The following is a 14,554-nucleotide window of genomic DNA, read 5'->3' as shown; positions in this document are numbered from 1 at the left end:
AAACTCTTGCTTTCTCTTCCTTTTTATACGGCATATATAGTCGTCGGACCTTCAATGTGTTCCTGACATTTTTTTTCTTTTTCCACTTGGAAATTTGTGTTTGACCTTCTATAATTTTTATATCAACCTTTCCAGTTATCTATCACAACAAGCGATATCTCATATATCATTTCTTAAAATAAAAATAAAAACCCAGAAGCGGATAATAGGTTATCCACCTTTTTAAAAAAGAAAAAAAATAGCAAGCCTAGATACACGAGTATGGGCTTCAAGGCCCATGAGTCTAGGCTTTTCCTTTTTTTTCTTTGTTTTTTGTCATTAATACTTTTTATATATCTTTTTAAATACTTTTTAAGTTTGTTTTGTAGTTAATACCCTTTTTATGCTATTTTATGGTTTATTGAGATTTTTTTAAATAATAATTATTTTTAATTATATTGAGTATCTTTAACTTTTCATGAGGTTAATATGATTCATATATAAGTTTATATATATATATATATATATATATATATATATATATTAAATTTATTTTTATAAATTAGAAATGTTTATTTTTTTATAATATTTTTAATATGTGCAATCTTACATGATATTTTTTTTCCTTTTATTTTATTCAATAAATTTTAAATATTTGTCAATTTCTATTACAAATTCATTAAACACAACCGGGTAAATGACCAATGTTGCACTATTCAATATCTTGATCTATATTTGCATTTTAATTTTTGTAATTTTGCTTTTATTTATAATCAATTTACTTTTATATAAAATTATCTTGACCTCATGATCTAGAACACACGATCAACATGTACTCTTGATATATCTCATGTCCAGGTCACAAATTTCATGTGTTAATCCAACTTTGTTTCGGACAATATTTTTTTCATTAATTTTTTGTTGTTGTTGGCTCATTTTTTTTATAGTATTATCAAATTAATCAAACTTTAACTCGATTATCGAATTTTTCTCACTTCTTTAAAGACATGATCATCTCTTATTCTTTTTCCAAGTTAAAAACATTTGGTCCATCGCGCAGGCCACCAATCTAGTATTAATTGAGATTTAGAAGATTTATCTTGATCAATTAGTGTGGTTTGAAATAGGTAATTTACCATTTTCTCATACAATGACTTTCATACTCGCACACCTTTAATTATGGTGAATTAGCTATTTTTTAATTGATCTAGATTACTATTGTCTTTTTTTTTGCAATGTTATATTACTATAATGCCCATAGATGCAAAACAACAGTTAACTTGGGTCTAAGTTTTTTTGAAAAAAAAGTTCACTTTTGAAGCTTGACTTCAGGAGGATAATCTTCGATTTTGGAACAATTTGGTCTTTTACGTAATGTTTATAATAATTAAAAAACAATTTTATTTTTTTTCCATTTCATGCATCAATGTTGAATTGGTTGAGAAATAAATTTTTTGAATGATTTTTTTTACTTTGTTTAGGGTTATCATAGTCTTTAACAAATATTTGTTTTAGGATTGATGCTCAAAATTACGAGCATCTAATTTTTATTATATAATTAAATAAAATGATTTTTTAAAAAAGTTATTAAACCTGCCTAATATTAGGTCTAAAGCCTTCTTTTTTTTAAAAAAAAAATCATTTTTAAAGCTTGATTTTGGGAGCTTAATCATTAACTTTGGAGTGATTTGGTCTTTTAGTTGATGTTGATAATAATTTAAAAAAATTATTTTTATTTTTTTCTCATTTCATGCATTGATTTTGAATTGGTGGAGAAATAGATTCTGTGAATATTTTTTTGTTTTGTTTAAGGTTATCACAATCTCTAACAAATACTTGTTTTAGAATTGATGCTCAAAATTATGAGCATTTAATTTTTATCATATAATTAATTTTTTTTTAAAAAAATTATTAAACTCAGATAAGTTTCTAAACCAAGTCATGTGTGATTAGAGTTATATAATATATCGTCGTCTTAATATTTTTTTAATAATTATTTAAAGTTTATTTATGTTTTTACAAGTTATTTAATTTTTTAAAACTTATTAAATAAATTAATTTATATTAAATTAATTTTTATATGGTTTAATTGATACTGTAAGGATTAAGTTGGGAAGAAAAAAAAAATTTAATCATTCCTTTTTTACATTTTAAAAAAAAATAGTTTGGCCCGAATGTACTTGTCTCTTACGAATGTGGTTCCCAAATCCCCTCTGAATTTTCAATCATCATCCAGCCGCCCATGTCTGAGATATTATTATTGATAAAGATTTAAAAGACGGTGGAATTGTCCCCTCGCCTATTGGATTATTTTCATAAATCCGTAAGAGGTTTAATTCTCATAAATCATATAGTCATGATTTGATGACTTTTTTTTTTTTTTTTTATCGAGATATAAAGATGAATTTAATCCTAATACATAGAAGTTGATCGTCACCGTTTAAATAAAAAAGAATAAACTCATTAGTAGAATTTGAGGTAATTAAAAATATAATTGTGATTGTTTTTAAAGTGTTTTTTTAGAAATATATTAAAATAATATATATATATATATATATATATATTTTAAAATTATTTTTAATATTAGTATATTAAAATGATTTGAAAAAATTAAAAAAATATTAATTAAAAAAAAACAATAAAATAATTTTATCCTGAGTAAACAAATTAACAAACCCATAAATTAATAATTGGAAACCGGAGATTATTGGAGACAGCATCTAACAAGCATCATATAAATGGGCCACGCCAAATTTAGTGACGATGGTTTTTTTGAAAAAAAACATGCCGAATATTCTCAGCACGTTCATTTTACATGTGACTACTGTCCACCATGTCCTGTGGTGTTGTTTTTTTTATTTTTTTTTATATATATATATATATTTTAAAAATATTTTTTAAAAAAATATTATTTTTTATTTTAAATTAATATATATTTTAATATTAGTTTGATGTGTTGATATTAAAAATATTTTTTTAAAAATAAATAAAAAATATTATTTTAATACATTTTTAAATTAAAAACATTTAAAAAAATATTTATCACCATAATTTTAAATACCCGTAAAATTAATCAATACTCATGATATAAAACATGGAAATTGCTTAACACAACATTCGTACATGTGACCTTCGGATGTTTTAGCTTTAGAAAATTGGATTTAATGTGAGATGTCCATGATTAATAATTCTAAAAATAAATTTGGTAGTTAAATAAATTTACTTTTTTAAGTTAAAACCTTACTGTCATGTTCATAAATGCATTTTTTCCCATCAATACTATGATAATATTATTTTTTAAAATATTATTTATTTAAAAATATATTAAAATATAATTTTTATTTTTTAAAATTTATTTTTAATATTAACACATCAAAATGATATAAAAATAAAAAAAACTCGAAAACAGTTAAATCACAATATCAAACAGAACCATATTAAATTTAGTGACTACATTCTCAAGATCATTAAAAAAGTAGTACTAGTTAATACATAATGTAATTAAAAAATATTTTGAAATTATAAATTGTTTAAATTAAATATTTAGACATTTTAGAAACCCTCTCATTTCTCAAAGAAAAAAGGAGGAACCTGCTACAATACCCATAGAATTCCCATCTTATCTTATCTGCATCGCATCGGGGTAAAAAGAAAAAGGGAGCTTACTTGCACCGAAAGCATTAGGGAACTGCAATACATGATGCAACTGTTGAAATTTTCATGGATCCGCACCAGCAACTCTATGGGCTTTGAGGTAACTTTGGACCAATCTACAGTCACTGCTGTCCATGACTGTAGATTTATCTGGAGCCATAAGAAATGGTGAATACTTTTATTGACAGTTGAATTTCTCCGTCTAAAAGCAACACAGCAGGACAGCGAGAGGATGGCGACAAAAAGAGCGAGACCATGTCAATCACCCGCTCCCTCCCTTCAATGAACTCCCGTGGGAGAAGGAACAAGATGAGTCTTGTTACTTAGGCAGAATGGCATTATAAAACCAGTAATATAGTAGAAAACAAATCACGTTTCCTTAGTTAGTTGGGTTTGTAGCAGAGAAGTCAAACATTTCATATGCGCCATTCACAAAGAAGAATCGGTGCTATAAGATATGAAAACTCCATGGGTATCCCCAAAACCACAATTCTCATCATCACCAGCCATGGTCCCAATTTATGCACCGCAAGAACAAAGAGAGCCTCCTTTGTCACATGATAAGTATTTTGCCTTACATGGTGGAATACTGATGCTTGTTCTTGTTGGCTTCTTCTCCATCTTCCTCATATCGCTTGTACTAGTTCCTTGTCTCAAGCGAAGTAGAACTCCTGAATCAGGAGATGATGATGATGATGATGAAGACTCCACCATGCAGAGAAGTTTTTGCTTTTTTCCGCCAAGGAAACGGAGGAGGATTGCTACATGACGGTACTGTTGCACAGGATCAAGTGTCACTGCGGTGTAAGTGATCACGACATCACGAAAGGATAGAAAATTCCTTGAGAATATTAATTTTTGAGGAACATCGCTAACCTGTGGCTGTGAGTTCTATTTATTCTTATGTACATAGTTAATTTGCAATTTGCATACGCTTATATGTGTGTCCTAATTGAACCAGTATGTATTAGTTGGAGCTTTCTGGTTATTTTGCTTTTTCTAGTTTTTGCATTGAACAATCGGAGAACACCCACTTTGTGCAAAACTCTAACAAATCCAGGTATGGCACTGCCGCCAATTTTTCTCCATCTTAGAACCACTCTCAAGCGAAACCATAGCTGCATAGATTGTGCTTTTTATGATTTATACATCTCATAAATTTGATGCCAAGACTCCACAATTAAAGGAGGGGAAAGAGACGGGACAGGGTTGAGAAAGCCAAGAGCAGTAGAGTGACACAGAATGATTCCTCACCGATTCCTTTTCATGAATGGCAGCGGATATCGGTTGGGTTGGCCGTATAGTTCCACGTGCCCGCTTTTTAAATACCCTAGTTTTACAAGTGGACCGAACACAAAATATAAATGTTTTATTTTTTTTCACGTGCATAAAATCCCCCCCCCCCTCCATATATTTCCAAAAAAAAAAAAATAATAATTAAATTAAAATATACTTATTAGATTTTTATATATTAAGTTTAATGCATGTAATCTAATCTCTTTTGAACTACGAACCAATTCATGTAGATTTAACTTATAAAATTATTGATGAAAATTTTATTTTTTATAAATAAAAAATTTTTATTGTCAGTTAGGTATCTCACTAATTATATTATTCCATCATAATTTCTTATTGTTAGACTTGGTGTTGCGCTTAATAAGCTATATACGCGTCTCGTTGTTAAATACTCTAGTTTTACAAGTGGACTGAACACAAAATATAAATGTTTTATTTTTTTCACGTGGATAAAAACCTTTTGAAATTTTCAACAATCCCCCATATATTTCAAAAAAAAATTTAAATTTAAATATACTTATGAGATTTCTATATATTAAGTGTAATCATGTAATCTAATGTCTTTTTAACTATAAACTAAATCATATAAAAAATTAGATTTAAGTTATAGAATAATGAAAATTTTAATTTCTATGAATAAAAATTCTTATTGTAAGTTAGATATTTCTCCAATCACATTATTCCTCTATAATTTTTTATTGTTTGACTTGGTGTTGTGTTTAATAAGCTATATACATGTTTAATTATTCATGAGTGCTATAGAGATTTTATTAAAGACTCATATAAGCGACCCCACTCAACACTAGGTGATTCCATCAATTTATTTACCTATAAAACACTAGACTGGTTTGTGCATCAAAGATTAATTTGCAAGTAACACCCTTTTTTTAGCTCAAAATTATCCGCCAAGAAAACTCGATTTCAATGAAGTTTTTTTGAAGCTTTTTTTAGCACAGGATATTATGAGCCTTGGCATTTGAAACCGAAGACTTAGCAAACCATTGGGCCTAGATGATAGAGCCTCCCGCCACGAGTGTCATGGCAATCGGCAACATCAAAACGACAAACCACATGTCTTAATTGAATATAGCCTGGCTATAGAACAAGACCAAAAGAAGTTAAACATGTTCAGGCCCATCGCAAACCCCGGCCCCTATACGGTAATCAAAAAGATAATCTAACAAAACAAGGTTTTGTCACCTGAGATCATGAGTTCTTTATTTGTCAGATTAATAGAACACCTGAGTTCCACTTTTCAAACCTTGACCAAACCTTTACAAAATGAAAATGAAAGCTACGTGCCTATCCTCAAGGCTACCAATCTCTCAAAAAATGGCCCCCAAAAAACCAAACCCACCATTGATGGCCTTGACAAGAAGATATTGTCCCCCATGATAGACATTACGCCGTAGGTGCTCTGATATTGTTACTTGTTCTTGTTGGCATCTCTTCCATCTCTCCTATTAATTGTATTGCTTCCTTGCCTCAAGCGCACTAGAGATATTGAAAGAGGAATCAGTATTTGCAGACACCAGGATGCAGCGGAATTATATTCTTTTATTTCCAATGGAACAGAGGAGGATAGCCGGTGATGCTCAAAGAAATGTCATTGCATCGCAAGAATTCGACTGGTGAGAAGTTCCCTGATACTTGATAGGAGGTTCCTGTTTGTCTTTCCATGGAGGTTTCTAATCCAATGTTCTGCTTCGAATCCAGTAATTGGACACTCGTTTTTTTCCCTTGAGTTGTGCTGGTGTCATCTTTTCGGTAACGCTCCCTAATCTACTATTAGCCAAGGATGAAGGACTTGGGCAGCAATTTTGGATACATATTTTGCTCGACATCAGTTATCGACGTCCCTTTCCAGAATATCTCGAAAAATAAGTTGCATTGGCGTCGCAGCTTCGACGCTACACGTTGGCAAAGAAACCGCACCAACTGGAGCCTGCTTGAATTGAAATGCGCTCTAAACCCTGTTAGATTTGATTTTGAAGCATTTACCAAATTAAAAGTAAAACAAAATACTCCGAAGAGAGCCATATAAAGTGGCTTTTCACTTTATCGAAGGCACTCGTACTACAAGAACCGGCACCTTAGTTGCAACAATACATGTATCAGTTGGCATTGTCAGGAGATATAGTCTATGGTATTTGTGAAAGCTTCACTTGCTCACTACAGCAATATGCGTTTGATCACGGGGAAAAAAATTCAAGAAGCACAATAACTCCTATTAAAGCATTAGTTGGAATCCTTCGTGAGAAATCAAAGCAACAAGGGCATATCAAACAATTGAAGCATCGCACCAGTACTCGAACCCCCTAAAAGTACCAAATTAGCATTTATAGAACCATGAAATTGAGGTATCAATAGTTTATTGAATAAAAAGTTGAGCTTAACCTTAAATCAAAGGTTTCATATTCGAATTGTCTGAGAGTTCCATTTGAAAAATAAATACAAAAATATACAGTGAAAATGGTTTTCTACGAGGAATCTCTAGTCCGTAGGGTAACCAGACGAGACCGCTTACAAGCATTGAGTTCACTAAGTGAGGACTAAAACCCAGGAAGCAGCCATTTTTTCACCACGCTAGGCTGAGGGGGCTCGTAAGAATCAAGAAGCATCAGCAGATACGATTTTTGACCATTGACACTTCACACACATAATACACATAGCATGAACGTGCCAAAACTAAGAATGCTATCTCACAAGCAAGCAACAATTCTTGACATCAGAAAACAAGGTTCCCCAACAACAGAGAAGTTAGGGTAACTGTTAGGTTATCATCAAGCTCTGTACTTATGGGGAGTGATTCCACAAAACTCGAGGCAAGGGAGACAATCAAGAAACCCAATATCATTTCCCAGCTTTTCTGAACATACCCGAATGCGGAGAAATAAAACATAAACCTGTCACGATATTACATGATCACTAACCAACCTACAACATTATGCAGCAGTTCAAAAAGAATCATAAAAAGTTATGAGATGAGACGAAATTGAGTAAGACTTACCCAAGAGATGCCAAGAAACCAGCCAGGGCCATTGCAACACTACCAGCTATAGACTTGTTTCTGTTGTATGGGATTTTCTGACTTCCCAAACGCCTTCCCACAATATCTGCAATCCCTGACAAAAAACAATAGAGTAGTTTTTAGCCACAGTACAAAAATAAAGACTCAAGAATTTTTATTCCTCCATGCACTAAAAAGCTTAAATCAGCAAGAAGTCAAGTTAATTGATAAAGCAAAGAAAGTAGATTACTCAGTTAAAAATACCATCTCCAGCACACAAGTTGCATATTGCTGCAATTGCAACCGGGGAAGTCCTCCAATAGATAGCACAAGCCACGGTAATTGTCAGGGCATAGTACAATGGTCCCTTGAGAAGTTCCCTGATGAACAGAGGAAACTGAGGTGGTCAAATTGAGAAGTCTCGTAAAGAAACAACCAAAGAATATCATGCTGTATCAACCTCCAAAAAAGTAAAGGATCACTTTTAGAGAAAGAGAAGTGTTTGTTCAGAAACCTTTATCTAAGATAGAAAAATAAGCGCCCACTTAGAAGTGATCTTCATAACAAATAACTCACTTTAAAATAACTATAATAAGAACATTCCAATCCATCAAATCAAATACAATCATAAGATACAGGAACAAAGTAGGAGTAAATCGCGCACTTTGATCAGTTCAAAGCAAAAGGGATATCTTCGGGTGGAATAGTGCTAAATATGACAAGAAAAAACTCTAACAGCTCATGTGTATTCTTGGAGTTTTTCCTTGACGTTTTAACATTATTCCTCCAGGTGGGATCAATAATGAGAAGGGAGCCACTGCTATGCAAGAGGATGTAAGGCATTTTAACATAGGAAAACTCGACGAACTTTATATACAGAGTTGTGAGTTGTAACCTGCGGTCTCCAAATCTGCTCATTGATTTCACCGTGGCTTCATCTTTCCACATTCCAGATCCAATAAGAAGCATTCGTATTATATTAAGACCAGGAATACAAGCTGCCAGAAGTGCTCCCCGGTGTCCAGAACTGCAACAATTTGTAATAGCTGTTTCACGGGGCAGATTTATAGTAATATTATGCCAAGCTTCTCAAGTCATAAAAATTACCTGAACATTGGCCAGCACAGCATGAAAACTAACCCGATGCTTATATGCATAAGCTTCCTATTCAGTTTCTAAACAAGAAAAGAAAAGGGACAATCAATCTCTAAATAGCTGGACAAGATGGGGGATTTCAAACGGAAAATTCAGAGAGGATTAAGATTCAATGCCGCATTTCAAGAAACAGGTTTGATTCATAGACAAAATATCCTATGAAGCAAGTAAATGAATATAACCCTTTAAGAATCCATCAAAAAGCAGAAGTTTTTAAAATATATATTATGCTTTTTAATCAAAATTTGATGCAACGAGTCAGGTATTGTTTATCCTTACTTAGATCAAGCTAAAACTAAAGCAGGAATAACCTGGTCAAGACCATGTTTTGCGGGTTCTTTCTATGGCTGAAGAAACACGAAAATAACACCGGCTGGCACAACGGCCGCGCAAAGATGAGAGCAACTGGGTTACTACCACTCCACATTGCAGCAGCCCGCAAGAGTTTTACTTGTTTTAGTATACTCTTAAGGCCTAATTGACAACAAAAGTTTGGCTTTTGTTTTTGTCTCTTCTCCACCTTAAAAACAGCTACATTTCTCTTTTAGGCACGATCGCATCACTTCCTCTTTATTTTTATTTTTTAAAAAAAAGAGTTGCGCTAGCACTTTAGGTCTTATAAAAATTACGCGAGAGAGAGGAGGGAAATTAAGACCTGGTCGAGGATATGTCGTTTAGCAGTTTCTTCAAATGAACGAAGCAAGGAGAGGGCGATGGTACCAGATAAACCGGTGGCTATTAAATCGGAGACAACGGGATTCTGATGAAGCATAGCTACTGCTGCCCTTGTTGTTGGATCTCCTCCGTGTTCTTTGCTGTGCCTGAAATCCGACCCTAAATCTTGTACAACCGTTGACGATAGTGTGACAAAAAGTGAAAACGAAAGCGGTCTTCAAGGTAGAGACAAGTCTGTTATGAGGATAAAATCGAAGAGAGGACGTAGTTCACCACATTAAGTTTTATACATTAGTCCTGATGACCAACTCTTCAGTATGACTGGATTGAAAACTCCGTCGGTCACCTGACAGGAGAGAGTAAAAAAAAAATGTCATTTTTACAAAAAAAAAAAAAATTTATGAAGTGTTTTTTTTTTTTTGTCTTGTAAGTGTTTGATTGATTATAATTTATTAAGAGGCCGTTTGGTAGAATGTATTTTAAAATGTATTTATTTTAAAACATTTTTTTTTTTTTTGTTGGTGTAAAGATATTCTGCAAGATGGGCTTGGTTAGTGATGGTAAATGAGATGAGGCAGCCCATTAAAAGGACGGGCTGTTGGGCTGGTCTCACTTGAGTGACGTAAGAAAGATTGCGGAGAGCGTGCTTCTTTATTTTGGGCCTTTGGAAAAAACTTTAATAATTGGGCCCTTTTATGACAGTACAATTTTGGGCAAGCTTTTTCCTACGATACATTAATAATTCTTGAAAAAACTATCAATCACTTGCAAAAATTAAGAAACAAATTGAACAGTTAAAAATATTCTCTTAATTTATTTCATTTTCATGTTATTTCATTTTCTACATTTTTTTTGTGTGTATATATATATATATATATATATATATATATATATATATTTAAAAAAATCATTTATGACAAAGCATCTATTGTACCATTACTTTTTGATTAATTGTTATTCAACCATAAAATTCAATTTAATAAGTAAAGAAATTTAATTTATGTAGAAGATTATTTCAATTAGAAAGAATTAAAGGTGTCTTTTAATCATTAAAATTTTAATATCATATAAAAAAAAAATTCAACTAAGCCATGAATGTTTTGCGTGCCTAGATTCTCCCGTCGCATTTTCATTTTTCATGGGCAAGGCTCCTATGAATTTCATATAATTCTTCCATTTATGCGGCTGCTGTACCAGATTTGTTTTTACGGCTGTAATTAAATTACGATATCAAATTAAGAAAAATACTACAGTTCAATCCAACGTGCAAGAATTTTACGGCTGTAATTAAATTATTAATGATTCGTGAACTCTCATTGTTTTTTTCGTTGGGCTTAAATGGCAAGCAGGCAGTGTTCTGATCAGAAATACCGACTGAAGCAGATGCAATATATCATGCAACTTGAAACAGAAGTGAAAGCTCTCCAAGTAACAAAACAAAAAAAAAATTCTGATTCCTCTAGTCGACGATTTTAACATGTAATAAATTCGTACTGCAAGTCGCTAACATGTTTCCTCTTGTTGTCTATGTATATATCCAGGCGAAGGTGGCGATCACAGGTCCTAGGATCAAGTACTCTAAACGCCAAAACTCATAATTATTACTTCAAATGGAAAGTAGTTCAATTGAGCAGAAGCTTTCTTCTTGTTCTGGTGAAGTACTCATGTTCGGAGAAGGTCCCTCCCCCCCTCCTCCCTCTTTCTTAATTAACTAGTTTTAACTAAAATTATGTACTGATGGTGTTTAATTATTCATGCAGCTCAATATGAGGAACTGAAGTTAAGGAAAGAGACCTGATAAAGCAATCCTTTATCCCGAATCAATGTCAATACCCAGATCTTTTAAAGACAATGTCATCCGGCCGCCAATTATCCATTTATTTTGAATTTGAACTCGAATCAGCCTAGATAATATCCCTGTATGGAACCAGCCTAGATATTATTGTTTTAAGAAAATTCTTTTGCAGCTGAAATATATAGAGGAAAACAAAGCAGAAGTGTGTATAGACTGAAGCAACTGATCCATTTCACACAACAACAACAAGTTATGTTGGCTGCTTGGGAAAATAGGATCGAGCGGCAGATGGTGAATCCAAACATGTTTCAATTTTCCTTGCAACAGATGGCTTACATGACCTCAAAACAAGGCATAACTTTGATTAATTGATTGCTATCCAACATTTTTGCGAGAAAAAAAGGTTATTACATGCTAATATTCAACAAGTTTTAAGAGTTTAATTTCCAAAAGGATCGAATGAACTCGGAAGTGATGGCAGAAAGATGGTCCTTGAGTTTAAATCTTCGAGAGCTGTAATTTAAAAAATTCATAACGTCATAAAAGAAAAACAATTTATGCTCAATACTGTTATGTAATGGGATTCACATAAATAAGTATATATGGACCTCACGTTTTCATAAAGCATATGTACATGAACCTAGCTAGCCGTATTGTTGTCGGTATCCCCTCTTGTATATTGCTCGAGTGGCATGGAAGAATATTGATGAATAAGATTTTCTGAACTGAACATGCATGTAGCAAGAAATGGAGAAAGTTTATGCACAGACAATGCAATGAAGAACAACTTCAAAAGTTTTATTGGTATATAAATAATTTCACAACTAACGATTAAAGAAAAATCTACAAAAAGATTGACTTTAGTGCACTCCATAAAAGTTGTAACGTGTGATCAACAATTGGAGGAGTAAGAATGACTAATAAATAATTAAGTGCATGATCGATTAAGAGTTTAATTGGTGGCAAATAATATAAATGTAGGAGCTGGCAATGCAAAGCTATATATGTCCTAAGCTTGTAAATGGAGTGGAATGCTACCTTATTGATCGAAGTTCATAATAAAAATCTTTTTTACTAATTTGATTATAATGTATATATATCGTAGGCACAGAAAGATTTTCAGGAAAACATACCCAAGATACAGTAAATTTCCTCCACTTCTTCTTTTATACAAGCAAGTGAAAGTGAAACGAGATTTATTATGATTTGAAGATGAAATTGCCATTTAGGACATTCTAGGACCTATTTTTGTTGTTTGGACTAAAAAGCTTAATGTGCATGTGCTTATTAAATGAGATTTTCTAATGAACAATGCAATGGATTGATGGAGGGATGATACAGTCTAACATCTATTACATTTAGGATAAAATTGATAAAATAAAAAAGTTGGAAATTTAATTGATAGATAATGAGGTAATTTTTAGGGGTTAAATTGAAGTTTTCTCTTGTTATTTTTTTTTTGTCTATCAAGAGGATCAAAAGATCTTGAATATTTACAATATAGGGTATGTATATAACCTTCCTCCACTGTATATATAACAACACATAAAATAGTCATTGGGACTTCAACCTATTCCACTTTAAGGAAACTATCAAAATACAAAACTCTAGACCAGTCTTACTTATGTGTGTCCAACAATGTATTTACGTTGAAGGACATGATTGTCGACACTTAGATTAGCAATCAATAACCGAATATTTATATACAAATTGCTTTGTTTTTATGTATCAACATATTTTTAAAAATTATCTGAGTCAAATGATAACGTCTAAAGAAAAGATGATAATTTAATTATAGATGGGTGGGGCTTGTGTTTATATCTAATATCTATAAGCTTGGCAGAATGCCAAGCTTAGATGATATGAGTGTAGTTCGTTTTCAGGCCCAACATCTTTCGACTTGTCTATGAGCCGAGCCCATTAACTGAGCATAGGTTTGATGAGCTGCCAGACACAATTTCTTTTGGTCAATTAAGTAATGAGTACAAGCTAACATGGATCTAATGAGTTGCCAAACTCATCATTCTTGGGTTCAGCTACACGCTGAGCCTAAGTGGACATGAGTTTATTGAGCTGCCAAACTCAATGTTCTTAGGTCCATTTACGTGTTGAGCCCAAGTAAATATGAGTCTGATAATAGGGTTCAGCTACGTATTGAGCACAAGAGAACATGAATCTGGTGAGTTATCAAACTCAATATTTTAGGGTTCAACTACATATTGACTCAAGCTAACATGAGTCTGGCGAGCTGTCAGACCTAATACTTTTGGGTTTAGTTGCACTCAAAGCTCATTTAGGCATGAGTCTGATGACCCTCTCGACCCATCAACCTTGGGCTTGGCTGCGTGCCAAGCCCAATTGATCATGAGTTTGGCTTGTCGACATACCCATTAACCATGGACTTGGTGGTGTGCCAAACACAAAGGGTTAAAGATCTGGAGGTCATTATAAGTTCTATATTGGGTCATAAGACTCTGTTTATTTATTTTAAGGACTTTTAGCGCAAAATGTTAAAGTGAGAAATGTTCATCTATCTTCACCCATAGGTGTATAAAGAATCTCTTCATGACCTAGTATATTTTCATCTCATTAATATTTTGTGTGTGTGTGTGAATCCCTTACTAATATTGTATAAAAGATATTTGTCTTTCATTAATGCTATTAGGAGAAAATGACTCTTTAGCCCCTTCACTCCAGCAAAAATAACAAGGCTCGGGAGCTATAAATATCCCTTAAACCACTCAAGTAAATGATTTATAATTTTTATTTTCTAGACATTAATATTTTTAAATCTTATAGCATTTATATACCAAATAAAAAACATTTTTATTCTTGGAATTTAAGGCTCATTCTCTTATTTATTGTAATTTTTTATTTAAAAATTACTGACTTAAACACTAAAGAATCACTCATAAACATATTGAATTTTGAAAAATCTTCCCTTTTGTTTTTAATTAAATATGAACTTGAGTTTGTTTTGTTGATAATTA

At 32.3% G+C, this 14,554-nt stretch overlaps 1 protein-coding gene and 1 long non-coding RNA gene across 2 annotated transcripts; one reads left to right on the top strand and one right to left on the bottom strand.

The window, feature by feature from the left end:
• Positions 1-5,680: 5,680 nt before the first annotated feature.
• Positions 5,681-7,094, top strand: LOC133691614 (uncharacterized). The gene is made up of 2 exons (XR_009841718.1): positions 5,681-6,560; positions 6,646-7,094. It is a non-coding gene; the product is annotated as an uncharacterized LOC133691614 (long non-coding RNA).
• A 190-nt stretch (positions 7,095-7,284) lies between these two features.
• LOC133691604 (probable phytol kinase 3, chloroplastic) lies at positions 7,285-9,986 on the bottom strand (the record flags this gene model as incomplete). The annotated part of the gene is made up of 6 exons (XM_062112186.1): positions 7,285-7,835; positions 7,940-8,054; positions 8,204-8,319; positions 8,835-8,966; positions 9,047-9,114; positions 9,750-9,986. Coding segments are annotated over 6 exons (846 nt in total), but the record flags the coding sequence as incomplete, so codon positions are not given.
• Between the last annotated feature and the right edge of the window lie 4,568 nt (positions 9,987-14,554).

Source organism: Populus nigra, chromosome 1, assembly GCF_951802175.1.
Source record: "Populus nigra chromosome 1, ddPopNigr1.1, whole genome shotgun sequence".
Lineage (NCBI taxonomy): Eukaryota > Viridiplantae > Streptophyta > Magnoliopsida > Malpighiales > Salicaceae > Populus > Populus nigra.
The sequence above is the reverse complement of the archived record's forward strand: the minus strand, read 5'-3'. Positions and strand labels throughout refer to the sequence as shown.